This window comes from Amyelois transitella, chromosome 3 (genome assembly GCF_032362555.1).
Source record: "Amyelois transitella isolate CPQ chromosome 3, ilAmyTran1.1, whole genome shotgun sequence".
NCBI lineage: Eukaryota > Metazoa > Arthropoda > Insecta > Lepidoptera > Pyralidae > Amyelois > Amyelois transitella.
The window spans coordinates 10,736,878-10,763,038 of NC_083506.1; the positions used below are offsets into that span (position 1 = coordinate 10,736,878).

General features: G+C 36.0%; 2 protein-coding genes across 5 annotated transcripts; both read left to right on the plus strand.

Annotated features, from left to right (window-relative positions):
* The first annotated feature begins 146 nt into the window (after positions 1-146).
* Positions 147-4,375, plus strand: LOC106129798 (proteasome inhibitor PI31 subunit). The gene is made up of 6 exons (XM_013328471.2): positions 147-453; positions 875-1,024; positions 1,502-1,685; positions 2,949-3,033; positions 3,612-3,758; positions 4,164-4,375. The coding sequence occupies exons 1-6, from the start codon at positions 310-312 to the stop codon at positions 4,297-4,299; spliced, it is 846 nt and encodes a 281-aa protein (XP_013183925.1). The 5' UTR covers positions 147-309; the 3' UTR covers positions 4,300-4,375.
* A 557-nt stretch (positions 4,376-4,932) lies between these two features.
* On the plus strand, positions 4,933-26,054 carry LOC106129821 (PRL-1 phosphatase). Of its 4 annotated transcripts, none has more exons than XM_013328502.2 (6): positions 4,933-5,082; positions 18,387-18,579; positions 19,367-19,826; positions 22,431-22,597; positions 23,607-23,738; positions 24,992-26,054. In XM_013328502.2, the coding sequence occupies exons 3-6, from the start codon at positions 19,719-19,721 to the stop codon at positions 25,098-25,100; spliced, it is 516 nt and encodes a 171-aa protein (XP_013183956.1). In that variant the 5' UTR covers positions 4,933-5,082; positions 18,387-18,579; positions 19,367-19,718; the 3' UTR covers positions 25,101-26,054. The 4 variants fall into 4 exon arrangements, with proteins under 4 accessions (XP_013183956.1, XP_013183957.1, XP_013183958.1 ...); XM_013328503.2 differs by lacking the exon at positions 4,933-5,082 and adding an exon at positions 14,875-15,066; XM_013328504.2 differs by lacking the exons at positions 4,933-5,082; positions 18,387-18,579 and adding an exon at positions 18,931-19,034.
* Positions 26,055-26,161: the final 107 nt, after the last annotated feature.

Here is a 26,161-nt window from a genome sequence, read left to right on the forward strand (position 1 = left end):
CATAGGTTCGTTGTTCTAAAATTCGCTCGGTGTACGAGTACGAGCTTCTCTAGATAATCGGAAAAGGAATACATGCTAATTAGGGCTACCTTAGACCAAAATCACATAAAAATTGAATCTTTCAATGTCATTTTCATCTGGAAAACCTGACAAATGACAGCTCGGACAACTTGAACAACCAACATGAATCAACAAATAATTGTATAAAAATCTGCCGGTTTGTTTCTCATTTTGCCCGATTATTTCCCCTCATAAATAAAAGTTACATACGAAACACTACTCTTAATTCAAAACAAACAAGTTGTTTCAATGGCTGCAGATCCGCTGTACGGCTGGGATCTTACATATAAAACAGTAGAAAAAGATATCAAAAAGAAGTCTGATGTGCTTGTCACGTTTATTCATTGGAATCTTACAAAGAGAGGATTTCGAACTATTGGTATAGGAGATGAGGTTTGTATTTTGTTCCCAGGTTCTCTATTCTTTTACATCAGCATACATACAAGCTTATTTAAATAGACTGCTTGTCCGTTTTAAAAGTTCAAACTATGTTAATGTTTCATCTGTTACATCTAGTTACAATAATAAATTACTTATGGGTGGGATGGAATGGAAGTAGTTATTAACTTTATCCTCACCATCAAATCCTAAATTTAAAAAAAAATATATTGAGAGCTGAGTCAATGACTTTCTCTTATCACTTACAATTTTAATATAGTGTTTAACTTGTTTTTAATTCTGATTTATAATGAACAAATAAAGCAAGTTTTATATATATTGCTGATGTTCTAGTTATAGTCAAACTTATAATTTAAGTTAAGAATTGACTTTCTTTGCTTGTGAGTTTGGCTGCATAAAATACTTTGGATTTCAGCGAACATTAACGGGAGATGAAGATAAGAGTGAACTGTTGCCTACAGGATGGAATGACAATGAGAATTACACATTGAGATATGTCCTTGATGGCAAGCTTTACATCCTGCATGGGTTGAACACTGATGGCAATTTGATCATTAACTTAATGGTAATAAAGCACTGCTTTTAGAGCCAGATATAATACATGGACCACTCCACCTCGTTCCCATAGATGTCGTAAAAGGCGACTAAGGGAAAGGTTTGGGATTCTTTTTTTAGGTGATGAGCTAGCAACTGGTTAATATTTGAATCTCTGTGTGGCCTGTCAGTCTTATCAAGTTTGTCGGCTCTGTCTACCCTGCAAGGGATATAGACGTGTTATATGTATTATACATATATATATATATATATACAACCAACTGTAAAAATTAATGCTACATTTATCAAAGAATCTCTAAGTAACATGCTATATACTTTAATAGATGCTTTATCTTAAAAGTGGAAACATGTTGTTATTGTTTCTTCAACTTATCCTGTCTATTTCTCATATTGCTTAAAAAGTTTAATACATTTAGTACATTTGTATCTGAAATGAAACTTTGTCAATCAATGTATCAGTACTGACTGGTGTTGTAACATGTTGTAGAGGTCTGAAGATTTGCAAGTTTCAAACATTGCTCTAAAAACTGATGACACGGTTAAGGAAATGAGCGGGCCTATAAGCAAGATGATACCAGATCACAAAGATTTGATGTTCAACATCAAAAGAGATCTCGTAGATACTATCACTTCAAAACCAACTACGTCAACAGAAACGCAAACAACTAGAGGTGAGATTATTCTGGGTAGTAGTTTTTTTTTCCAAAGGGTGAATGAAAATTCTAGAATGAGAATGCCTACATGCTTCAACAGCCTATAATAGTCCACTACTGGATTAAGGCCTTCCCACAAATGGGGGATGATACCCATAATCACCACTTTGGGCAGGCAGGTTGGTGACCGCAGGGTCTTTTGATTCTGGACAATGTTTTTATATCAGCATACAAGATGCTGCTGCCCACTGCCTGCTCAAACCTTTAATCGCCTCTTATGATACCCATGGGAAGATATGGGATGGTGCTATTCTATTCTGTCAGCACCACACAGCTAAATGCCTACATGACTATACCTTAATCAAATCCGGAAAGACAGGTCAGGCCTCTTTCATGGATGTCATTATCTTTAAATATTTGTTTTAAAAAGTCATCAATATCGTTGACCTGCTCTTTATTATAACAGATACAGCTCAGGATTTTCTAAGTGACCTTTGCCTGGATTTCCTACTTGTAATCATATGCCAATTCCAGAAATATATGTTCAGTGATCATAATTATTTTATTATTTGCAATATAAAAGTTTTTAGCAACTTAGATGTTGTAATTCTTTCCTTTTCTGTCACATCTTTGCGTGGTCCCGATTAGACCCCCCACTATCCCTCTGTGGACACGGTTGTGCCGCCGCCAAGGTGAGCCAAGTCACGCGCAAGGGCACTACCTAATTTCTTGCAAGGTTTTGCTTTGGATGTCTTCTTTTCTACATAGTGAAAGAGTACCTAGTTATATGGAGGAGAATGTAATTTAAGATAACTCATTATTTCATCTAAGCCCCAAAACGTAATATAGAAAATAGTTACAAACATTAGTAGTAAGGGATTATAGAAAGCCTACACTCGTTTTTTATTATAATTTAAGGGCTATCAGAACTAGAAGTAGAATCTTACACATCCTGCACATATATAAGATAAAACAGCAATATAAGAAAGGATATCTAAGTACCCAGCTTCTATTAATACTGGTATGCTTTTTTGTTAAACACTACACAAAACTATATTTTATGGGCTAGATAGTTTGTTTAAATTTCAAAATAATTTTAGACTGAAGTAAATATTGCTTTACGATATATTTTCATTTTCATTTTCCCAGTAAAAGTATCTCCCCTAATACAGTTATATTCAAAATTTTCTTTTTTTTTTTGAGAACTAGATTTTTCCATCATGGTTATCATCTAAAGCTTTAAATGAATATTCTCCAACTGTATTTTTACTTTGATTGCAGTTGAATCAAACAATAGAATGCCACCAGATGACCCCCTGAGAGTTCCCAGACCTCAGCCAAATGTCCAGCCAGATACACATCCATGGTAAATATTTTTTGTATTGTAATTAATTTATTTGAATCGCAATTCAGTCCAAAGCCACACAGCTGAACATGGCCTTTCCGTCTTTTCAAGACTGCTGGCTGTCTACTCCACAGGGGATAAAGTCGTGATTTACGTGTTTCTGTATGTTATTAGTTTATTTTAGTAATGTCAAAAATCATACTTTTTGCGCGATATAAACGGCGCGGCGTCGCACCTGCCATACTATAGGAGCAGATGTAGAAATGTCAAATTATGAAACGTAAAGACCACCCATTCCCATTTGAACCGAGTGCGACCATGTTAACAGGGCAATCTATGAACTCGTAGTATAGCTTGTTATACTAAAAAATTGCTTATAGTTATATCCTATAGTCCTTATTTTCGTGAATAACCCTCAGCTTCCTCATGTTGACAATTCATCATTTCTCTCTTTCTAACATCTCGGATAATCAAGGAGATGAAACATTTTTTATCAAGTTCGTGAATAGACCATCTATAGTCTAAGTATTTTTCTTGTATAACAGCGAGTAACCTGTACCTTATATTAACCAGAATATATCATTGTTAACATTTTTTAGGGATATGCCGCCGTCTCCTCTTCGTGTGGGTCGGTCCGATTTAGACCCGTTTGCGCCCGGCGGCGGAGGCATGTTGTTCAACCCGTTTGGACCCGATCGGAGAATGCCTGATGATCCTGGCATGGGGATCCCTGGAGGATTGCCCAGGTATTAAATTGTAGACTGATGAAAAAAAATGTTTTTTCTTTACTTTTGAAGAAAATATTTTCTTTGAGTTAAAAACAACAGAACCCGATACCGACGAGCTTGCGTGAAAAGAGTAATGAATGTGAACGATTGTAGACAACTAAAAGAATAATAAAAACAGAAATAAATGTTACCGAATTATACAATAAAAACGGTCCGGGATTGAGTAAATCACGAGTTTTCACTCGAAGCGACTCTTGTCTTGTCCGATCTCCACAATCTTTGCAGGTAACCCAACCAAATATTAGATCATGGTTACACATCCATTTGCCTGGATCCTGACAATTTTTCAGTCATTGTAAGATCATCAATTAGCAATACATTGTAAAATGTATGACTTCAGTCTTGTTGACTTGTTGTTTTCAGAGGATCAGTGCCACCCGGTGCCCGTTTCGACCCATTTGGACCGCCCGGAGTGGGCCCTAGGCCCGGCCGCCGCCCTCCTCCGCCTGATGCGGACCATCTCCCACCTCCAGGCTTCAACGACAATATGTTCATGTAGCAAGTTGTGATTCAAACGTTTCAATTTCACATGTAGTTTATGAGAAAAATACAATAAACTTGTTTTACATTAACAATGTTTTTACATATTTTTAATTTATTGGGATGCTGTAAATACTTTTCAAGGGACTTATTTATTTGGTAAGGTGAAGTTTAAACAAACAATTAGCGCACAACCGCAATAACTACCGCAATAAACACAATAATAACCGCAATAAATTATTCAAAGAAGTACGCCTTCAAAATTGTAGCGGAAACAATGTTTCGCGTTCGACCGCCACCAAAGAGAATATCTTCCACCAAACTATATGTTGTGCCTGGCTGGAATGTTCATCTCACTCGGTGATATTTATTGAGTTATTCTGACTACTGCAATTTAGTAAATATCGTTTCGGCACCCATTTTGCTGTGATAAATTCAAAAAATATAAAATACATACGTTTTCTTCTTGTTCTTTGCAAAAGTGAAGCTTTGGTGTAAAACTTGTATTATTTACATACATTACCATTATGTTTATGACTTATAAAAACAAAATTTCAAAATGAAATATATTTTCTCGATTGGCCCCAAGGTAGTAAGCACTTACATACATACCTTTTAACCCCTCTTTTTTATACGTTGGCAACATTATTAATGGAGCCATGTTTAATTTGGAATGGTAACATTTTACTCAGTTCGTTAATTTTTTTGTGCGAGGCACACGTTTTCCGCGTGTGTGGTGAATTTACTTGGCTGCTCACGGCTGCAACCGTTCTATTTCTATTCAATGTGTATGGCTGTGGAGGTGAGTGCAGTTAGATTTATCTTATTTTTAAATCTTTTCCCTATTATAACGGTAGGAAGTATTTTCCCGAAGGTCGTGCCCTCAGTAGGCAAACGTCACCACGCTTGGAATTCTACTTACTTTTTCTGGACCAAGTACACTTGCACTCAAATTGTAGAATGATCTGATATTCCATGCATAAACGTTAATGGTAGAAATCCAGTATTTATTAGTATACTCTTTGGAAATGTGTTCTATATGAATGGCTGCCCGTTTATGCATTTTGGAGCCTAAGTCTTTACATTTTGGTTCATGGTGAGGGATAGATGCTTTCGTTACCATTTTGAAGCTTGCTTGCTGTCGTATTGCATTTTTGTGCAAATTTTTCATCAACTTTTATGATGAAATCTGGAGTAACTATGTCTATGTAGGTAAGTATTACATTAGCAATCATGTAGAAATAGTACCTACCTACCTCCATTTTTGATGACTTTTTATAAAGAGATAGGTTGGTATATTACAAAAATCTGTTTTATTAAAATTTATTTTCGCCTGCTTTCCTGTTTATAAATATAACTAATTCAGTTGTTAATGCCAGTAGATAAACTATACAAAATTGGAAATACAAATCAGCATACTGATTCACACTCCATATTCTTATTTCTCTTTGTCATATTGTACCCTGATGGGTTTTATACTTTCACTGGAATAGCAGTTATAGTTTGGGTTGCCAGTTATTCCATTCATTCCATAAATTGTTGGTTTTACTATGCACCAATTAAGGCAATAAAATTTTTAAGATGCTTACATATTGTATAAGATTCTTTCATGTGTGATGTAGGTACCTATCTACTACAACAATGATTCATGTATTATGATTACCTACCTAACAGTGTCATAGAACTGGTGTACAATCAGTACAAGACAAAAGTCTATTTTCTTGTTTGTCTTTCTTGTCACAAATTCCTCCAAATTGGCCAAACTTTAATGCATCTGAAGTCAGCCCAGGGTTTTAGGCACATTTCAGTTTTTTTCTTTATTATTTTATTCTATTGAGATATGAAAGTCTAAAGGAGAAATCTTTGCCTTTGCCAATTGGCAAAACTGACATTCTAGATCCCAGATAAGACTCCTTGAGTTTATTGTTATTTTATAATAATGTCATTAAGTTGAGTTCAGACAACATTTTTATCAGTGAAATGTTCCCAGTTTATTTTAAAACAATGGCCCAGATTGCTGGTTTGAATTTATAAACAGTGCTTAGCATTGTGTTGGAAAATCCATTGTCCATATTTCAATTGATGTAAGTACTCTGCTTACGATTCATACCACATAGGGATTTAATTCAATTGAAGCTGATATCATAACAAATTTTAAAACCTGATAAAAAGTTTTTCTTTGTGATCAAGGGTGAACAGATTATTTAAAAAAACAAAAAAAAAATAGAAATCATCACCCATTTTTTTTTTTACACCAATTTGTTATAGACAGACTTATTGTCCTGTTTATGCATTTTGTTTATAAACACTGCTTGGGAAGGGATATAAGGTCCCTTGTGGAATTTCTACCTGCCATACACCTGGTGTGTGTATGGTCCCCAGGTAAAATATGGTAGGGACCCCCAGGGATTTTGAGAAACTTAAAATTTTTATGTAGGTACTCCTATGTTTATACCTCCTTACTTGTTTTGTATGCATTTCTTTTGTTTAAAGTGTGTGTTATGGTGGGATACGAAATTGATGACTTTTAATATTTCGTGCATGCTGATGTAGTTTAAATGACTCACAGTAATTTTACATAAATTCTTAGTATATCATTCCACTGGTTAGATTTGACGTCACCACTCATTGTACGCAATACAATAATCAACACTATACCTATACTGGTGTTGTGAGTTTGTGACAAGGACGTCAACTGCAGCATTATCGTACGTAGGTACCACGAATCGTGACGCTGTTGCATGGTTATGCAATTACGGCGCAATATTGCTGCACCATGAAATTTTATACTGAAACATACCTACTTTACCCACGTAGTAATAAAATTACACGTGTTTATATCGTGTAACGTAGGTGTCGGTTTCAAAGGGAGGGTAAAATGAACACCCTGGAAGGTGCGTCGACACGTCCTTGGTAAGCGTCTGTTGACCCTGCGCAGACGCTGGTCCGTTACCCCGAGCACACACGATCCCGCCCGATGTAGCACGAAAATGTTCCGCTCTGCAGACTAACGTCACGATTTGAAACCAATTTATCTTTATAGCATGGTGCTCTGATGACGTCACTGCATATAAATAGGCAGTTATTAGACAATAAACTCTTTACCATAACCTCAAAAGCGTTGTTAAAATAAACTTCGCTTACAGAAATGTGGTTGTTGCTATGCGTGCCGTGAACGATCCTCCTCGGTGGGTTATTTTTACATCGGCCACTTTACCATAATATCGCTCTAAAATTATGGTCTGTTTGCCTTTTTGAAAGGCCGTCATGGCTGCGGAATTTCCGGTCCATTGCGTGGAGAGCTCGCTAATATGCCCAGCATGTGCACGAAGGGGATGGCGACAGTTCTCGACGTATACATATAAAAAGCCGTCCGGTTATCCAGCAAGGGCTAAGGTCGATGCTCCTCTAGTCTCGGGCATTCGAACCCGAAGGGCGACGCACCCGACACCGTCCCTACGACTCGCGCTAATACGCATGATTGATGAGCTCTAGTTTGACCTCTCTTTTCACCTCTATTTAATAAGGCTGTCGTTCCAAGATGACTTATTCATAATTTATTCGTATTGCCATTCGCGCTAGTAATCTACTTTTGGAAATGACAGTGCACAGTTGTATGCCCTAATTGTTACCGTCTGCCTGATGTTCAAGATTTATCAAAGCTATTTTTTACTTATAAAAGTTAAGTTGTCCTGTTATACAGGTAGCTCTTACTTATAATAGGTAATGGTGTAAGCAGGTCAGTGCGATGGCGCGGACGGAGCGGACAGAACCAGGTCGATAAGTCATACCGGGTCAAGCTTCACGTCTGCTATTTACTAGTTGGAACTGTCCACACCAAGTTTCGGCATTCGATAATGAATGTTGACTAATGACAATGTTCTAAGGTTGTACTCGTATTGTCTAGAGCGGTCTTATCAAATCGATACTTGTTTATTACTAACGTCTACTACATAAGACTTCCGTTCAACCTTGTGTAGGTACTTTCTGGAAAAAAATATATGTATTTGTCCTGAATTTTATCATAGTAACTTTTGTTTGGTAATGGTTTTGTATCTCCAATAGTCCTGTATGTCTAAGGTAATGAAATAACAACTTTGATTTCATACTCAAGATTTCGAAGGAAGGGATTGAGTCAAAGATGGATAGTTTATAGGTACTCCATAAAAAATCATAATGGTAAGACTTCAAGGGTTTCAAATAAATCGTCAATAAGAAACGAGGGGCATTAAGAAGGTAGACAATTTGTTAGATGTTTCAATCACATTCCATCTGTCTGTTTATACCTACCTACGCCAATATTACGTAATGTTTGAGCTGAGTTTCCAGGAATTTAGTCTAGCGGATTCAAATTCAATATCTGTGGTGACGTCATGCGCAGTACGTCACAGTTATGACGTCGTCAGTCGATACGTAACTGTGTCAGCTCTTCAGTCAACTATACTGAATCCCTTAACGTTTGCATGTTTGCAAAAATGCCAATTACTGTATTCTTATATGATGTTAATCCATACTTGTGTTGGTTATTAATTCTGATATATTAATAACGCTATCTTGTCCAAATGGTAGGCAGAGACCATTTCCTTCTACTTGCTAAGATTGCATAGGTACTCCTTTCTCAAATCAATATGTGTATTCACAAAGAGACGCTAAATTAACAGTTACTTATTCGGTTACAAGGATACTACTGCAAGTTACCGGCGCAAAAAATCAAAATTCTACATTTATATTAAACAGAAAACAAATACTCGTATTTTTGTAGAATTCACATGTTTTCAGCCTTTACAAGGCCAACGCGCATATCAATTCTCTTTATCAGATTTCGAAAACTCATTATTCATGTTCTGGTTCCATTATCTCAACTTGGATATCTACATCCCTTTATTGATTTATTTATAAGTTTGGAATATTCTACCATTTTCTGTACATACATATAATCACTTCTATATTCCTTGCGGGGTAGACAGAGCCAACAGTCTTGGGCCGTTCACCACACTACCACACAAAAAAGTTTTTAAATACCCATCTACTTCAAATGTTTGTAACTAAAAATCAGCATTTTTATACTCTTTCAGTGCAAAAAGATATTTTCGACTTGCTGCGGCACATCCGTGTTGGTTTTAAGGATTTGTTATTGTTAAATTTGTTTTGTGTCTGTAGTACTGTCGAATAAACGTTTTATCTATCTATACATCTAAAAGCACTTTCTTAAAGTTGAATGATGTGATTAAAGTGTAAGTAAACCTTATACTTATTTAAGATCCTCCTTATCCTTTGTCTATTTTCTTCATTATTGTACGAAAATACTATAGTTTTCTCAGTAAGTTATTATTTTCTTTAGATATTAAAAGTTCATTGGTGTCAGGTTCATTCATTATCTGCTCGACCCAACAGTATTCATCAGACTATCATGTATGTGCATAAGGTTAAAATGGTAGGATAACAATTTAAGTATCTGAATAATTCTCAAAAATATCAATAAAGTTACTATATCATTATAGTTTAATGTGATTCACAATATAAAGTTCATCAAGAACTTGTAACATTCACAAACACGTTACTAATTACGAGGAAATATAAAAATTCATGTTTGATTCTCTCTCTTGCTCTTTAAAATAACTTTAGTAACTGCGTTTGTATTGTTTTGATTTTAGAGAATTATTTAACCACCAAAGAGAATATATGGCGCCCTTGAAAGCCAAATTAAACTAGACATAAACATACTAGCATGTTGGTAGACCTAGCCCTGCAGAGGCGCGCGTGAAGTCGATGACCGAGTATTGATCCCGACGAAATGGGTCGCGACCCGTTTCCCGTTGCAATGCCCACAGAGGGTTGCACTGCTCTCAACGCAGCCTTTTACGAAGGGCAGAGGTATGGAATGTATGCAATTGAACGATGTTCGTTATGTTTTGGAGTAAACTTGAGAGTTCGTTTCAACTCTGCAATTACATATAAGTCAAACCTAGTCTGGATCATGTCTATTTGTAAATTAAAGTGCATTTTAGATGTGAATGTGGACTTGAAATGCACTTAATACAAATAAGAATATTTTGATGTTAATACGTCGCGTACCGCAGCCTCGTACGAACTGATACAAACATACCAAAGAATTTCATTGTTTGTATATTTTAAAACAAATATTTAACTTCCGTTATTTATTTTCTTACTTATCTTTATAACACTTTTAGCCATTTATCTAATTAAAGCAGGTAACAGGTTTATTTAATTAACATATAAAATGGAGGACGTCACATCCTCTATCGTCCCCAGCGTTATTTGTTTAAGAATCCCCGAGGCAATCTAAAAATACTACTTGCATGCTTCAATATATAAGTCGGAGATAATAAATTCGTGCTGAAGTAATTCCTTAATGTCGTCGTGGTGGTGCGTGTTCTCTGAGTCGTTTATTGCTGAATCCCAAATATCAGTCACGTCAGCATGGTGATCTTCGCTGCTGGTACGATTCAATTTCTAAGGCAATAATTTCGCATAATGATTATTACTTGCTCAATGTAAAGACAGAACTTGTGGAAAACCATGAACAGTTAAATTATACATAACGCCAAATTTTGGTTATTAGCAAATAATGATACGGTGCACAGTGAGAGTGAATAATTCACGTAAAGTAATGAGGCCGAGCATTGGTAGGACGCCTTTCACGACTGGCTTATTTCCTTGAATTTGATTCCTGGAGCACCACCAATGCAAACATCAGATTGGCGATTGGCCGGCGTTGTTCGAGAAAGTTGATTTGCACGTACTCCCCACTAATGGCCGACCGCATTCACTTTCCATTTTGCTAAGTAGCTTAAAACCTTTGTCCCTATTTCTGATTTATCCATTTCTTTGAAAATGTTATTTATAAAAAGTTAAATTCTTTCATGATTTTATTTTATATTATTATATCACTAAGATTATAGGATTATAAGCTGCTTCGAAAAGTTTATTCAAGTGGTCAGTTTAAGTAATTTATTTTTATCGTAAATTGAACAAAAATGTATTCTTCCTCATTGATAATGAAAAGGAATCTTTTTTTATCGCTTCTGTCATATTGCTATGGTGCGTATCATAAATATTTCATTTATCAGTTATTATCATTCTTGATACTTTATTTAAGATGTTTATCTTTTCCATACACTTTACATGACTGTGTAAAGCTACCATAGCAACAAATACAATAGAATTGTTGATGTGATTTATTGATTGTTAGCAGAACATTTTACAATTAACAAACGTATAATTGGTTGGTATTTTGATGTATTGCATGAAGTACGATTCTGATAGCTGTTGACCAAAGATTAAAATACTTTATTGTTTAAAATACTTAAAAAGTTCCAAAATTATTATGTACGTAATGCTAGTTAATACAGATTTAGAGTTTCGTGATAAAATTCACTTGGAAATAAAAATATTATCTATAGATTACTATATTATTACAGGTAAAAAAATCCTGCATAATTAATTACTTGCCATAAATTGTGATAAACAAGATTGGAGCCGTTGATAAAGCCAGCGGTAATCGCGTTGCATTTGGCTTTCCTCGGGTTTTCACGTTTATTTTCAGTAAGGACTCGGTTTCCATAAACACGTTTATCGTGGGAGGCGAGCTAACAATGGTCCAAGTTTGTTTCTGCACGTTGTTTAACTGCCACGTGTTAGATTTGAGTCACGTGGGACGATTGAATGCTGTACTTTGAATGGAAACACGTTTAATCAAACGCTTGGTTATATATAATATACAAGAAACAAAATGACTCCTACAGACGAAAGTACTAGCCTATCGCCTAAAAGAAGAATCCCAAGTTTATAAGCCTACCCCTCAGTCGCCTTTAACGACATTCATGGGAGAGAGATGGAGTGGTCTTATTCTTTTTCTATTGGTGCCGGGAACCACACGGCACTAGAAATACCTTCACCTGAAAAATATGGTTAATGCTGCTCTCGTGCATTTAAACTCCTTAATTGCAGATTAAAAATGGAAATGCGAGGAACAAAAAAAGATTACTTGACTCTAAATGGAAATTGATTGTAAAAAGTTTTCGTACCAGCTACGCTCTGGTACTTTTTGCATCCATTAACATTAGTACTATCATTAGTATAAACAACTTGGTATACTTGATCAGAGTTAAAGAGCATTACCAGAACTGCTCGTCTCTTGTAAACTATTTTTAATAGTGGTTGTATACAACATCACAAATAAATTGATATCATCTAGCAAACACTAAGATCAGTAATTAAATTTTTACTAGAAAAATCCCGAAGGTTCCAAGTAAAAAAGTTTTAATGATTCAAGGTTAATAAATTAATGTGCGACGTCTATGAATCATACAGACACGAAAATACTTTAATTAACGTTATCGTTTCAGCCACTAAACTGACTCACGTTTTGATGAATAACTAACTACTACTAAACAAATACTGAACTAAGACTTGTGTTCGTCTAGAAAATATCGATTGTTGATTTTGATTAATATCAATTTTATAAATCTTTACTTTTAACATACATATCATCACGTCTATATCCCTTGCGAGGAAGACAGAGCCAACAGTCTTGAAAAGACTGAATTATAGAATTGAGATACAAAAAGTGACAGGTTGCTAGCCCATCGCCAAAAAGAATCCCAAGTAAATAAGCCAATCACTTAGTCGCCTTTTACGACATCCATGGGAAAGAGATGGAGTGGTCCTATTCTCTTAACTATTTGCGCCGGGAACCACACGGCACTTTAACTTTTAACAAAATGCCCAATATTGCGGTCCGCCACAGTTTATAACGTTACGTTTAACGGTGAAAGAATTTACATGATCAGTTCAGTATTTTCGAATAAGACTAACAGAAGAATAAGTAATCAAAATAACAAACTTTACTTCTTTATAATACAAATAATATTAGTAAAGTTTATTATTAATAGCTTATCAGATTAGAATAAATTTACGTTAAAGCGCAGAAGACTTAAAAGCTCTCCTCTCCAATCGACACTCAGACACTTCACTGTTAAGTGTTTGGTCTGTTCATGAAAGCTTTCACCCCGCCACCTTTGCTTTGTTTCAATATTTTATTATACGGAAGTTTAAATTAATAGGTTCAAAAGTTAAAATTAAGATACATAATTCTTTAGTTTAATTATAATGTCTTTTCTGTAGCAAACTATAGTAGGTATATTTGAATTTTGCCCTATTTGACGTTGAATATTTCGCAAACAGATCACTAAATATGGAAAAAATAACACATACATACATATGGTCACGTCTATATCCCTTGTGGGGTAGACAGAGCCAACAGTCTTGAAAAGACTGTTCGGCCACGTTCAGCTATTCTCGAATCAGAATTGAGATTCATATAGGGACAGGTTGCTAGCCCCATCACCTAAAAAAATAATCCCAAGTTTATAAACCTATCCATTATTCTTATTTTTTATAGGTGCCGGGAACCACACGGCAATAAATAACCACGTCCCTGATATTGCACAAAACATTTATTTCGCCCTCGTAAACCCTAGTGACCTAGAAAATTCGAGCCTTACGTGGTGTGGGTGTATCTAATTTTATCCAGACTGAATAGATGTAGTGGAAATTAATTTAGCGTGTAATGTTAGACGTTACAAATCAATAACATTGATTGATCTAGAAGAATTTCATGACGCATGTGAAAATTGTGTTCTTTGAGTAGGTAAGTACATTTTACATATCACAAATCGACATTTGTAGTGCGAACCTGAACAAGTTTTACGGAAAGTGATCTATTTTGAATTTTAGTTAATCAATCATTAAAAAGAATACAATTGAGAATTTGACCTACTGAAGAACCAAAAAGGTTTATTAAAATTTTTTTTCAGTACAAATTCATGCCTACCCCTCCGGGAAAGAGGCGTGAGTTTATGTATGTATGTACAAATTCATATTGCGGTTTTACGTCTCTTTGCGCCGTGTTAAGTAATATATGTATATTACTTAACACGGCGCAAAGAGACGTAAAACTACGAATAGAGGCTGTCAGGGTAATTCTCTTTAGATTTTCTTTTGTGCGAAGTTTTTACATTTCACATCTGCGTGGGTTTCTTAGTTTGAATTCTTTCCCGTTTCATGCTATTTTTAGAATTAATGTCACACAGAACGGAGGACTCGAGCACTAATCGAATTTTCTCGGCACGTTACATATTACTGATAGTATTGCAATGCAACTGCTTCTGTTACTCTTTATACCTAGTTATTATATCTGTTATTCAAAAGATTATCATCTCTTGTTTTGATAATTCTTTATAACTGTCGTGGTTGGTCAGCTGCGAAAGCTTAGTTTTTATATTCTAAACATTGTTCGAGCTGAAAAGCACTTTGGTGTTCGATAGCAGTTGTTTAGTCTTCGCTATGGTATAAAACATGATACAAGCATATTTCATAATGCCGAAAGGTGAGTTCTGACAACAGGCGTTGTAAGATAGACGTAAGTACGCTTTCTGCAAAGTTGCGAAAAGTTTGAAACAGTACCTAAAAGCGGGCGAGTGCGAACGAAGTCTGGCTGCGGTGACGCTGACGCCAACGCCCCCGCCGTCGCCGCCGTCGTGACGTATAGCGCGGCGGCCGAAGGCGTTCCGGCGCGCCAGTCTTTGCACGACCGCGGCACGGACAGTGTCGGCCCGTTGAGATGTGAACGCATAACCTTCAAATCTGTCTACCGCGACAGCTTCAGTTGCTAGTGCACGATCGTTTTGGTTATTTTATCTTATCGAGTAACATTTTTTTATTTGTGTTTCGACTGTCTTAGCATCAGTTGTACCGGATACATGTAAGTTATGTTTCTGTGTCGCTTTTAACTACCGTGTCCTGAATTACCGACACCATTCGAACAAAATTTCGAGTTTCGTGGGCGCGCTAAAGTCGAACTATGTTCTGAAGATCGGTAAATGGAAATGGTCAATGTATCTAACCAGGTAAAACGAGCATTGTCGACCCATCCATTTTGCACAAAATAAAATTTTAAAGCCAGCACAATGGTAGTATAATTTTGAATATATTCAACAGGTGTCATTTTCGCGCAAACACTACCAATGCTTCTGTCCTCTTTCATGCCCTATTTCTTCGAAAGTATGTCATTATTCCGCGTAGTTAATTACGTAGATAGAATGGTACACAATAAGTTGTTGAGTATATGTTTTTGAAATGAATCCCACATGCATGAAATCTTTTGAAATGCAGATGGTGTAACCTAAAACTGTCATGATGAAGCTGGTGGGGCATGCGTTTGCAAATTTTAGGTTAATTATTTTGTTTCTTTTTCATTATTTATGGGTCAATTTACTTTCTAGTGTTATGTGTTACGATCCTGTCCTGATATTGTGGGCTAATCGTGGGCGTGCTAATTTAAATTAGGTATGCCAGTATGGGATTCTTAATTCTGTTTAGTTCCCAAATGGGTATGTTTTTTGATTAAGGTTGGGAGGTCAGCGTTAAAAACGCTATTATTTCTTTGTTGCTGTAGATTAACCCATGTTGTAATTATTGTTTTAAAAATTTTTTCGAATATATTTTCGTCGAATAAGCATATTTATTTTTGTTAAAATATTACAAAAGAACAAGAGAGACAAAATGTTAGCAATCTGGTTATCAGCTCATTAACACATAACGTCGTTTGGTCAATGTCGATGTCAAATTTTCACGGTCAAACATTTGCCAATGTGTTCTCGTTTGTTCTAAAGTATTTGTCTGAGGTATTTGTGTTCTTTGTCCGTTTTGACACTATATTTAATTCTTCGAAAAAATTTGATTACAATTTAGAGTAAAGCTCTGGTTTAACACTAGAGTCATATAATGCAATATTGTAATTTAAGTGTTGTAAATTGCATTTTCTGGCAGTTGATGTAATTTCATCCCTTGTGATGAAATGCTCCCAAGTTTCCACATTAATAGTCGCATTTTTGGCGTGTATTTAAAAATAATTAACAAAAAAAATGCAATGGTAAAAAGAGTGGCCTCTTTTTACCTACAATTTACTCCGAAGAGATAAGCTATATCGTTCTTGTTGTTTATTAATGTGTTTTTAAAACCAAACAAAAGAGGTTAGAAATAATATTGTCTATAGAAACTTTAACTCAGGTATTCCAGATCCTATATTGGGGCAATACCTACAAGTATTGTGAACCAGGAAAGTCTACGTAAATTTTATTATATTTTACGACTAATTACATTAACATTACTGTCTGTAAGAAATGAAGTCAGTCGATTACAAGCAATCAGGGTGGACTGACGAGCCTCAGTAGTTTCTAACCTAGTACCGAGAATATCAAACTGTTAGGGGTGCAAACACAGACGTAGTCGCATACTACTGTAACATTCACATCCGATAACCCATCGTTTCGCCATTCGAACACCCATTTAAGTGAGTATTGTTTAATAGTACATATGTCTGTACAATTCGCATGCTGATAAACATAGCATCATATAATATCAATATTGTTTGAATTTTTTGTGATATTTGAATTGTTCTATTTGTTCATTGTCTTGTGAGCCACGTGTAGCATGCGTCTATCATTACAAGTTGATACGCCGAAATTGTCTATACAATCGTCATAGTAATGGATGATACTGCCACTGCTATTGTTAGAACGATAACATGCATACATGCTCATGCCCTTGCTTTATTGTTTTCACTGGAATCTTAAACACATTTGTTTTTTTATTCTGTCATTAATTGATATTCAATGTCGAGACGGTGTAGGGGGTCCAGCCAGACTTTGTAAACGTTAAATCGTCTGCATTGTTGTTCACGTGTGGGGGTAGTCTGGGGTTTATCGACCGTCCCGTCTAGTCGGGATACAAACTACCATCTTTCGCATACAATTCGAGATATCTCTTAAGTTTGCCCCCGACAAGGTCCTTATCTATTTCATATTGCGAAATTGAATTGCTTAATCTGAAAATTCATTTAGTGGGAGTCGAGTTGGAATAATCATTTCACATGGTGTATTTAAAAATAAACTGGTTTCCACGTGACATTCACATTCAATACAGACAGGACTATTGTTTAATACTGGAGGTAAAATTATATTCTGAACATTCATATTTTCTGTAGGTATATTCAAATATCTAAGGAGAACAATAATTAAACATTTAATAGTGGCGAAGTGATTTGGGTAACATACTGAAAAAGTCTATTTTAAAAGACGTCATGTATATTTTTATCTTACCGTCTAGAATAGACTGAATTGGCTATTATCTCATGCTGCGAAAACTGTTATATTTCATTGCTGCTAATATAAACTGCTACGATTAATTGGGTTACACATAGATAATACACGTAGAACGAGAGGATATTCTTGTTTGTGGAAACGATAAATTTTAATCAGTCATTTTCACTTAAGCTCCGTTTTGAATAGTTTTGTGTACGATTGTATCTAGTTGGCGTACGGATTTAGAAAATCGGGATTACTGTAAAGAATGATGTGTGTTTCTTTGTCCTAAATATTTATAAAAAAGAGGGGAGTGGCCCTATTCTGTCGTTAACGTTTTGGAATCAAAACATGAATGTGAATAGAATTTCAAAAGTAAACACGTGACGTAGCAAATAATCCCACGCTTATATTTTCTTGCCAAAAACTGTTGCGCCGTCCATTTCGAGTACAAACCGCGACGTTGTCTGTAGATCTTGTGTTTTCAGTGTAAATTGTGCAAATAAACGCGTTTTGACTCAAACCATTCATTTTGACCTAAACATGCTAGTGTTGTGGATTGTGAACGATATTTTAAGCTGTGTGCTTCTCTCGCTTTTCAATTCGATTCCCTTGCTGATGCATAAATGTCGTGATCCTCAGTTAGTACGGAACATGCTGATCAGTGCTTAGATAAGCACTAATGTGAGTGAAATGAATGTTATCTCAACATGAAACTGCTACGAACGTCATCGATGTATTGAAGCGATAGCCGTTATCTTTGAAACTATGTTTTCCAATTCAATTATCGCTCCATTAAGGTCTCACTAATAACGTCTTCATTAATTATTCTTTGATGACTTATTGAGGTTTCCAGGAATTTCTCGACAGAGTAAATACATTGATTGACGCGTTCTCGATGATGTGACGGATGGTTAAACTGTCGATTTGTTTGTTTCAGCTGGAGAACCTTTCTGTGGCGACATTGATGGAGTTCCGCTTGGACAGCGCGGAGTATTGCCAGGCCCAACACAAATAAACTAGAGGGCGTTTCGAGCCGCGAGGGAGCAGAAGCGTGCACAGCTAGACCCATGCCGGGAGCCCGCGCTGACAATACGCACCCCGCGCGTTATACGACGTACATACACATACAGGTATGAATCACAATGATATGATTCAAGATTTTGGATTTTGAGGACTTTAAATGGTTTTTGTTTACCTCTTGGTCGGTGATTATTTTGATCGTGACTGGCACGAACGGCTTAGCTTGTCTCCGGACCACGTTATCAATTGATCCTTATGTATACAATGATGTCTTTGTCTTCTGAAACTAAAACTTACTACTAATTAATAGCGTCTGCTTGGGAAAGTATTGCTACCTAAATATAATCCTGCGAGTTCTGATAGGAGTGAATTAAAAACCGGATCACGCTGTCAATTGTATTTAAACATTTGGATATGAAATGAAAAAGATAAAAGAGGGGATTAATGCCGGCAACCATACTCTGGCGTCAAGCTATCAGTTGTTATCTATTCCCGACCAAGACAAGACGCGATACACAGTATTGCAGTATATTTTACGCGTTACATCATTCGACGCTCGAAATAAGTATTTATCGTGTAAATACAATAAAATAGTTTGTTGTCGAGTGTTTACCATCCAAGTTATCGTCGTGAAGTGAACAGCAATCAGAATGTGCTAACTTGTGACGCTGTTGTTGGCTTGTCACTCCAACGGGAGCTGAACGCACACACGCTCACATGATCGTAACTCCGCTTCAGTTCAGAATATCTACGTCTATTTTTAGTACAAATTTTTTATTCCACTTCAGTCGTTCGTCTGGCTTTGACGCAAATACGTGTTTTTAAAAAATGATAACTTTCAAGCCCTCTCTGACCGACACGTTACACCACGTTAATAACAACATGTTATTGTTTCAGTTACCTTAAATTCTTCGGAGTCCGCTGTTAATTGGAGCATATCATTCAGTTGCCGAAGTTCGAGTGAAAACAAAAACTTATGTTCAACGCATAATTTAATTTCATTCTACATTCAGTACTTCTGTTTGATTGTCATCGAATGTGCTCAAGTGGTTGAAAACGCCATCCATGCGGGTGTCTCCCATTATATAATTGGACCTTTTCTAAATAAAAGCAAGGAAACTGCTGTGTGTTGTGTGGAAATAGAGTGACAGTTTGCCTGTTAGTTTGTGACGGAGCGTGCCACCTCTGACGCGAGTGAATCAGCTGATAGCTGAGAGTTGTTGAGTGTCGAAGAACCACCGTCGGAGCCATGAAGCAGAAGGACATTAGACCGGCGCCCTCGCTCATCGAGTACAAGAACTTGCGGTTCCTCATCACCGACCGCCCCTCCGATGTCACCATTCAGACGTATCTGCAGGTAAATAACATGATATTAACACTATAGATATAAATGAATTTATGCTTCATAAGTGAATTCATTCTATCAAAAACATTGCAGTATTCTACATTCTTTCTGTCCGAAGACCGATATCGTTTAAACTTATTTGAGCAATCCAGTTTTAAAGCGTAATGTACGCTGTGTTTAGTTTGACTTTAAAATGATAAGGCACTTGAACTAAATAAATTTTCGGAATAGATATTCGTAACGGACTGATGCTAATACTATGCAATCATCGTAAACAAATTTATCCATCTATTTCAAGTTGATTCGAATTCGTGAGAGATTTATGACCAACCCGACATTATTCCCTTGTTTACCTCGGGAGAATACGCGTAAAATGGAACGCATTTTATTTGTAAATAGAAAGATATGTAAAATAAGCCGTGGGAAATGAAGCTTCTGTTATTCATTTTGTTTTCGGAGCACAATCCAACTGATATGAATTATTAATAATTTCAAACCAAATTACTTTTGAACATACCTCCTTTAAATATTGTTTTGTAGTTTAACAACTTTAATAAATGTGAAATATCTTATTGTCCTTAATATATTTCAAATTCAACTGTCAAGAATTCGGGTTTCCTTTCTGAGAAGAGATTATTTGACACTATGGCATATAGCTATTTTCTAAATTGCAATAGCCTCGCAATAAGAACGCGTCCTATAACATGGGTTCGACATCGTTTAGCATGACAATAAGCGTCGGTACATGTCGCCCGATGCCGATGCCCACACACCGGGGATCATTACACAAACTAAACTTGTCTGGCCATTGTTGCGATCCTCACGTGTTTCTGCAATAATGCTCAGTTATGGCGCCGGGATGATAATGTTGAATGTCGCTCGCCATTTCCGACCCCTCTGTCAATCAAAGTAGTTTCGATACGATTTTGTTTCTACTAATATCTTGTTGTATATTTGTGAGACTCACTTTGAACTGAATAGAGGTATCTAACAGAAAGTGTAAAACTATTATTGAATCTTCAATAAACACTTTATATATTCTTCGGTTACTTATAGTATGCGCACACATTTTGTAAAACAAAAGTGGCAACAATTTTAAAATTGGTTTGTTCAAATCCTTTCTTGGAACCTTCTTAGTTTCCCTAGTAGAAATTTGCATTTTCCAAAGATTTAGGTTGCACGTGAGAATTACGTTCTTATTTTGTATGTGGGCTGCAGTTTAAATCTGAGACCCACCCACCCACATTCAATGAGCATGAATGTAAAATTTGATATTGTTTCTCGAAATCCAGATAAAACTTTACGTTAATAAAACTAACATACATTGTAGATGAAGGATCTTGCTGTAATATGATATAGTGACCACGGCCACCGCGGTCGGGCATGCCACTTCAGTGCCAGGCACGGCGCTATGTGGTTAAACAATGACTGCATTGTAATAACTAAGTAGGGAATGAATGATGTGGTGAAAGTATAATATTTTTACTTTCTTCTTGGTATTTATGTCATTCGGGAGGTAGAAATAAATCATATTGTTCCGTCCTCCATTAATAATAAACACATAATTGCATACTAACTGAATGGACATTCACCACCCCGAACTCAGATGTCTGGCCGCTTAAATTAGCAACATATTGCTATAATTAAGTGTTAAAAATGCGCTGATTGCCCGACTATTGGCTATGATATTTAAGTCCGTAATATATTTGAGGTTAGCTCTCTGCCTAACACATCTAGACTTAGGTACCTATGTATGTGATCGTTTTTTAATTATGGTTGACATAGCAATAACGTTACATACACATAAACTGAATTGACTGGAAGCACTCTAGTCAAATTGGTTTAATGGTATGAAACTGATAATGTTGCCTTGATCTTCGTCAATATTGAATGTCAGCAAGCATATGTATTGAAGTGATTTGACTGATATTGCATCAAGGTTAAGATATGCTCGCATCAATGTAGTTCGATAAAACAGCATGGCTAAAAATACCTAATTGTTTAAAATTTACTTGAAAAAAAAAATGCAAAATGCAGGTCAATTTGCAATGGGGCAGCAATAAAATGACTGTTGTTTGTCTAGTCTATTGTCCGATTCTACGTAATGTAGTTCAGGAAATGACCACTTTAGGTAATAAAACACAGTGAACAAAACATACAAAGTGAAGTATTGACTACTTGTGTCATTGTCTGACCTTCTCCATCGGTTTTTATGTCTATACTATTACGTCTGTAATTCCGGCGATAACGAATATTGTATGTTTAAGTAAGTCCGAAATACATGAAATGAAGGTCGACAAAAATTTTATAAACCGGCCATATTTCATTTATGAGCAGTATTATCACTCACCCACAACTGTTTCATCTTTTTGACAGCATAGCGTCCTCATTGGAGACAACGCAAAGGTTCTATTAACCACAATCTATCCATATGATCCTTATATTTATAACCAAAGGAAAATAGTGATCCTATTCCGAAGCTCTGGGAAGCACCTAGCACATTAGCTTTTCGCATTTGCACACCGCAATTAGTGCTTGCTCTCTAAGCTCAAATACAAGATCATGACTTAATTTCTAATAGTTGCCATTTAGTAAACTCACCATCTCTGATTCCAGGAGCTGCGCAAGCACAACGTATGCACAGTTGTGCGCGTGTGCGAGCCCAGCTACGACACAGCACCGCTGAAGGCCGAGGGTATCGAAGTCAGAGATCTGGCTTACGATGACGGCACTTTCCCGCCAATCAACGTCGTCGAGGAATGGTTCGAGATCCTTCGCGAGAAGTGAGTGACTTGTGTTGTTCTTAATGCCTGTTGCAGTAATGAATAGTGTTTATGATAACCTCAATAAGGCAGAGGTTAGTGACCCGACTTGTGAAGATGGGGTTTCCCAGTCTATTGAGATTTTAGGAATCTCAAGGTTCAATGAGAAAGGGATAAACTATTTATAGAACTTTATTTAAGTCTAGAATATCTTGTACGACAATGATGTGGCACAAAATATTCTAAGATCAAGATACTTCAATCTCAATATGTTAAAAAGAAAATCTGTAGATAATATGATGTCTGCCAAGTGATAGTTAACAGTTCTAAAATAGAATCGTATGCTCTGTACAAAGAATAGCTTTTTGCCATATATTTCAGTACATATGTGTTTTCTTCGGCTGTTTTGGCACCATTCCATCACAATCTGACCAATGTACTATGCCGCTGTACCGTGTCAATCAAATTCATGTGAACCAATTCATAACAAACACTTTTCATTTATAAATAGAATCTAATTGCTTTAAATTGTACTTTCACGTGAAGTAAAGGTTGTTTGTTTGAACAATGATGGAATATAACTCCAAATTATAACATATACCATATATACACGTCTATATCCCTTGCGGGATAGACAGAGCCAACTGTCTATTAAGCCGAAGGGAAAAGCTGAGCTGACTTACCTAATACAGGATCTTTGTCAAAAAGCGCACCCCGGGTTCCTTTCCAGAGAAGTGAGGATGTTACCGGGATTAAAGCTAGGAGGAAGGAAAAGATCACAGTTATATGTTTATCCCAAGGTCCACTTCTTTTTTACGTATCCCGAATATAGAGCACTGGAGGTCTGTTATACAGACACAACCTTCTACATATAATCAATAAATATCATCAATCATACATCTATTGTTAATTGTTAATATTGGAAGTAAAAAAAAATGTTTTTAACGTTTCTGCAGCCTCTTGCTGCTGCTGTGGCTATATGACCATATTTAGGCAGGATAGAAGTGTAATATCTTTTTTTTTATAACAGGGCTCAGAACAAGCCAGAGGCGGCCGTGGCGGTGCACTGCGTGGCGGGACTGGGCCGGGCCCCCGTCATGGTGGCGATCGCGCTCATAGAGCTCGGCATGAAGTATGAGGAGGCCGTCGAGACCATAAGAGAGTGAGTGCATACATTCAGTCACGTCTATGTAACTTGCGGGGTAGACAAGTGTTACATGTTCAGCTGTATATGCTGGCTTGGTGATAGAATTGAGATTCAAATGGTGATTTGAATAGTTTTTAATGCCTGTTAATTTAATACCAATAATGTTGAGGTCGCTTTGGCGTCTCTTTTGGGTGCGCTTTCCATGGGATAGGAGGTATGATTTACCGCTATCTAATAAGCACATAAAAATCAGCACTTGTTTCTTTTAATCATCACCTTTTTGGCTATTTTCTTGGGCTCATCTTTTACGAGTGAAAGTAATAATTTTTATGTCAATAATTTTGTATTGATCAAAATGTTATATTGAGAAGGACCTTTGATTCAAGAGTTCCAAACTAAGACCCCCCAAGGTCACTCTGTCCTAAAACAACTTGTTACTTAACGGAAGATATTCCATTTGCGAAATTACAAAGTTTTTGGATAGTTCAAAGATCGTCCTACATGTCTGATACAGCAATATAAGCAATTATATAAATTACTTATACAACCAATTTTGTGAAAATGGATGAAAGTGGACGGATGTTTAGCAGAATCCTATTATTGGATGATGGGCTAATTTTATAATAAGCCATCGCTCGACATATCTTTGTACGATCATAATCTTTATATTCATTTAAAATATGAAATAATTGAAGCAAGGTTAACAATAACGCTAATTAAGTTAAACAATCCATATCGAAGCTATTAATTTTGTAATATTTGACTTTAAAAATACCAACGGTTGTTTGTTGAACCTTGGCAAATTTACGTCGTAGGCATTTTAGCGTCATTGTTTACAATATATGCGCAGTGGATGGTGACTGATTTATTATAGTTACACTTTCGTGACAAAATATTTACTATGGTTTATTTGTATTGCAATGTAAAAATAACAAATGACGCGCATATATTAGGCCAAAATATATACTAAGTTGTTATGCATTTGATTTTAAGTGACATAATACTGCGTTACTTTTCATTTAAGTTTCATATCTATGCTTTTTTATTCTACTGAAAGGAAAATCTTAACATTACTATTTTGTATTGATATTGTTTTGGAATTTTTACTTTTAAATAGTAGGAAAATTTACCTTATTGTACTGTATTTGCGCGCATTGAGACACTTATCTATTTTTCATTGTGTGAATTTATTTGACCTAATAATTTAATAACGGAAATAAGTATATACGTTCTGACTTAATGTTTCTCATTCCCATTTTCTTTTCCAGTCAGAGACGCGGGGCCATAAATGCTAAACAGCTCTCTTACCTGGAGAAGTACAGGCCAAAGTCGCGCCTCAAGAAAAATGGGCACAAGAACGCGTGCTGCGTGCAGTAGGCAGCCAGCCACACTGCCGCGTCGGGTCCGTCCTGCGCCCGCAACAGCGAATCTAGCTCTGCTTTCACACACACACTTACACAGGGGAGCATAGACAACAATCAATTAGTTCTATAAAGTAGTTTGTCGCCTCTTTTTGACGACCGTTTTTTATTTCTTACATTTTCGTTGAGCGCGAGTTGTGATCAAACATTTTGACATCATAACAATTGACTTATTCGTAACTGTACCATTTGGTCGCATTCTTAGCTCTTTATATTTGACATGTTTATCTCGAATTTTCGATGAAATTTAATTGAGAGCCTTATTGTAAGCTAATGTTTGTATGTTCAGAGTAAAGGTGTATAACCCTTGTGCTGTACTGTGTATTAGTGGAATATGTTAAATAGAAGCGAGCCACAATTTGTGTTCATAGTTGAAACAGTTACTCGGGTATTTATACTAAAATCATAATAAATTACAATATCCATAATAATTACAATGCAGTCAATGTATGCTCTTAGATTCCTTTCGAGTTACTTTGTACTTTTGTGTGGTGAAATCATGATTTATTATGTAACTAAATATTATTTTCTTTTGTAGAGACTTAATTATTTTAATGTTTAATTTAATAATAAAATGAGACATAATAGAGAGCAATTCATTATGGTTTAAAGTGCCGTGATGTGACGAAAATGTAATTTTGTTGAAACATTGTGAAGAAACTAAAGTTGTAGACGATTCCTAGGCCGCGATTACTCAAAATTTTGCAACCTATGACTAAACAATTGATAAAATTCTGATAAAATAGGTATCAATTTTGTGCATGAAATATAAACTTTGACTCACCAATGTTCCAATAAAAAATAGCTCTTTGATATTATTTTTCTATTTCTAATTTTATGAAAATTATCGAAGTATATGATTGTGTAACTATGGAACAGTCACATTCAAAATAAAAATATTTATAATCAACTGATGTTTTCATTTATCACTACCAATATTTTTCTAGACTTGCAACAAAGACCTCTATGGCGAAATGGTTATGCATCTCAGTCGGGGTCCCGATTGATTTCTACCGC

Bases quoted from the DNA above. Each gene is read 5' to 3' on its own strand.
- LOC106129798 (XM_013328471.2), top strand. From the start codon at position 310: ATGGCTGCAGATCCGCTGTACGGCTGGGATCTTACATATAAAACAGTA. The intron at 1,025-1,501 runs GTAATAAAGCAC...AACATGTTGTAG, and splicing joins ATTTGATCATTAACTTAATG to AGGTCTGAAGATTTGCAAGT. The intron at 1,686-2,948 runs GTGAGATTATTC...CTTTGATTGCAG, and splicing joins AGAAACGCAAACAACTAGAG to TTGAATCAAACAATAGAATG.
- LOC106129821 (XM_013328502.2), top strand. From the start codon at position 19,719: ATGAAGCAGAAGGACATTAGACCGGCGCCCTCGCTCATCGAGTACAAG. The intron at 19,827-22,430 runs GTAAATAACATG...CTCTGATTCCAG, and splicing joins CCATTCAGACGTATCTGCAG to GAGCTGCGCAAGCACAACGT. The intron at 23,739-24,991 runs GTGAGTGCATAC...TTTCTTTTCCAG, and splicing joins GCCGTCGAGACCATAAGAGA to TCAGAGACGCGGGGCCATAA.